Genomic DNA, 2,321 nt, shown 5'->3' with positions numbered 1-2,321 from the left:
TTTTTTTTTTTTGACTGAGTGGGAGGAGGGTGAGAGCCTCTGGGCTTCTGGAAAAAATGTTTATGGGCAGTAGCTGGAACGTGATCCCATACTCCACAGAATGATTATTGTGTCTTCACTTTGTGCTCATTACTAACGGCAATTGGAATCATGTACTATAATACCAGTTACTGTGGAAGCCCTGGTTTTTGCTATTTGTCTGAAAGTAGCCACTCTGATTTCTTTTTTTTAAATGGAACTAAGCCAGTGGTTCTCAAGCTTTTTAGACTTGAGACACCCCTCAAAAATGCCAGCTCTTAGTTTTTACTCATTGTTGAGTGCCGAAAAATAACAGCAGGGTTTTTTCTGTTGCAAAGAACAAGGCCCACACCTATGAATTTCTATTTGAAATCTCTAGGTTTATCATGTGAATCATGTTGCAAACCTAGCACTGCTATTAACATTGGCACCCTTGAAAGGATATCAAGGCACCCCAGGATGCTGCGGCCCCCTTGTTGAGAATCACTGAACTGAGCTCTGTCACCTCTATGGTTTTGCCTTTCAGACTGCAAGAGTTACTAGAAGGTAGGAAAATACACTAATTAACAGTAGTTAGTATCATAGCACCTTGATTCTTCCCACCCTCTCTTGAAACGCAATGCAATCAGTAGTGTGTCCATTTAGCAGACAGAATGCTAAACTGAGCAAAACCCTTGTTAAACTTTGGCCAGAAGCAAATTCTTTCTCCCCTGTCCTGCGTTTTGATTTCCAATTGAATCTTCCTCTCCGCAGTCCCTCAGGTTGCTTTTATTTTTTTTTAATTCTGTCTCTTTGAAGTTTACACTCCCTACATTCTCTTTCCAGATTCCTGAAAGGAAAGGATGGAAGTGCATAGGCCAGACATGCAGAGTGTAATAGAGGTGGTTACTTTGCAAGCCTTGGAGAGTGCCTCCCCCAGCTCTTCACAGCATGAAAGTGCTGACAGAATTTTTGACGGGAAGGATGGTGCAAGCATTGCTGAAGAAGAGGATACCACCTTGGAAAGGGAATCTGAGTCATTGCCAGCAGCCCATGGTCTCACAGCTGTTGACATGAGGGGGGATGGGGCCAGAACTGAAACACTGGAGCACCAGCAGCCTTCACCTGATCACGGAGGAGGTGGGGACTGCTGTGCTAAGACTTCTCTTGTAAAACGAGGGGAAGGCTCTGGGAAAGCCAAACACTTGCCCAGCGGGGATTTTGAACGACAGGTTTCAAAAACAAATGGCACAGAACAGTCCCTGATGGAGTTATTGCAGGAGTTGAGAGAAGAATCTGACTTTGTAAAAAAATCTAGCGATAGAATTTACTCAGAAAGCCCTTATGACACAGACTGCACAAAGAAGCTCATTTCCACAATGCAGCAGTCTTCATCGCAGGAGGCTTTGTTGGAAGAAATTGAATCTGAACTGATAGCCACTGATTTTTCAAAAGAGCACAAACTCCCTAATGGAATGAGGAAAGGGGAGCAGGCCCTGGCAATGTTTGACAAATGTGTGCAAGACAAATACCTGGAACAGGAGCAAACCATAAAGAAGTGAGTATCTGACTAATCTTGCCACAGATACAAGTGTGTGTAACCAATTTTCTCAGTTGTGTGATTTGTTGTGGAATTATGACTTCATGGCATGTGTTGTTTCGTGTTTTGTTGCTATTAACACTACTATGACTTGATGTAAGAGGTCTTTAAAGATGCTGTGTAAATGCTGAGTTATTTTTACATTTTATGTTTTACATTTTTTGTACATCAGCATAATTAAACCTCAAAATTCTGGCCAGGTGTAACATTTTGCTAATCTTTAATCTGGCATGCTAGTTAATTCCACCGGATGAGGGGTGAAATGAATCTTTTGTTAAGTGTAGGAAAACCTATCCCATGAAACCTTTATTTACTCGACCTCCTTCAAATTTAATTGAAAAGCCTATTTATTAAGGCAGCAGTTTTCAACCTGTGGTCTGCAGACCCCCCTGGGGGTCCACAGGCTGATTAGGGACAGAAATTACACGTAAACTGGGATAAGTGATTGGAAACCAGTTCAAACCTATAACACAACAGAAATTCAGTGTGCATAAACAGCTTTCAAAATGGCTGAAACCAGTTTAAGATAAATCTGAATGGGTGTAGCGTCAGACTTCACTGATTTAGGTTAAAATGGTTTATTGAACTTCCGTCCTAAATCCCTTCCAGATTCAAGTTAACTCAGTCCCCCAGCATCCCCGGAGGAATTGTATCTCCCCTGTAGTTGCCCTCCTTGCAGGGTGGGTGGGCTAGGCTTGGCCCAAGCTATCTGCTCTAGTCCCGT

The 2,321-nt window shown here is 42.5% G+C and overlaps 1 protein-coding gene across 4 annotated transcripts in view; it reads left to right on the top strand.

Moving 5' to 3' along the window:
- Positions 1-2,321, top strand: part of CCDC186 (coiled-coil domain containing 186) — a 59,118-nt gene that overhangs the window by 12,803 nt on the left and 43,994 nt on the right. For 3 of the 4 annotated variants that reach the window (XR_002094921.1, XM_019502859.1, XM_019502857.1), the window contains exon 2: positions 844-1,555. Coding sequence is in view for 3 of the 4 variants with exons in the window: in XM_019502859.1 (XP_019358404.1) it covers positions 861-1,555 (695 nt within the window). In the remaining variant the exon portion in view is untranslated. Of the gene's footprint in view, positions 1-743; positions 1,556-2,321 lie in introns of those variants that run through there. The other variant, XM_019502858.1, reaches the window with a different exon arrangement.

The sequence above is a fragment of the Gavialis gangeticus genome, unplaced genomic scaffold (genome assembly GCF_001723915.1).
Source record: "Gavialis gangeticus isolate Ggan-Ray unplaced genomic scaffold, GavGan_comp1, whole genome shotgun sequence".
NCBI lineage: Eukaryota > Metazoa > Chordata > Crocodylia > Gavialidae > Gavialis > Gavialis gangeticus.
The sequence above is the reverse complement of the archived record's forward strand: the minus strand, read 5'-3'. Positions and strand labels throughout refer to the sequence as shown.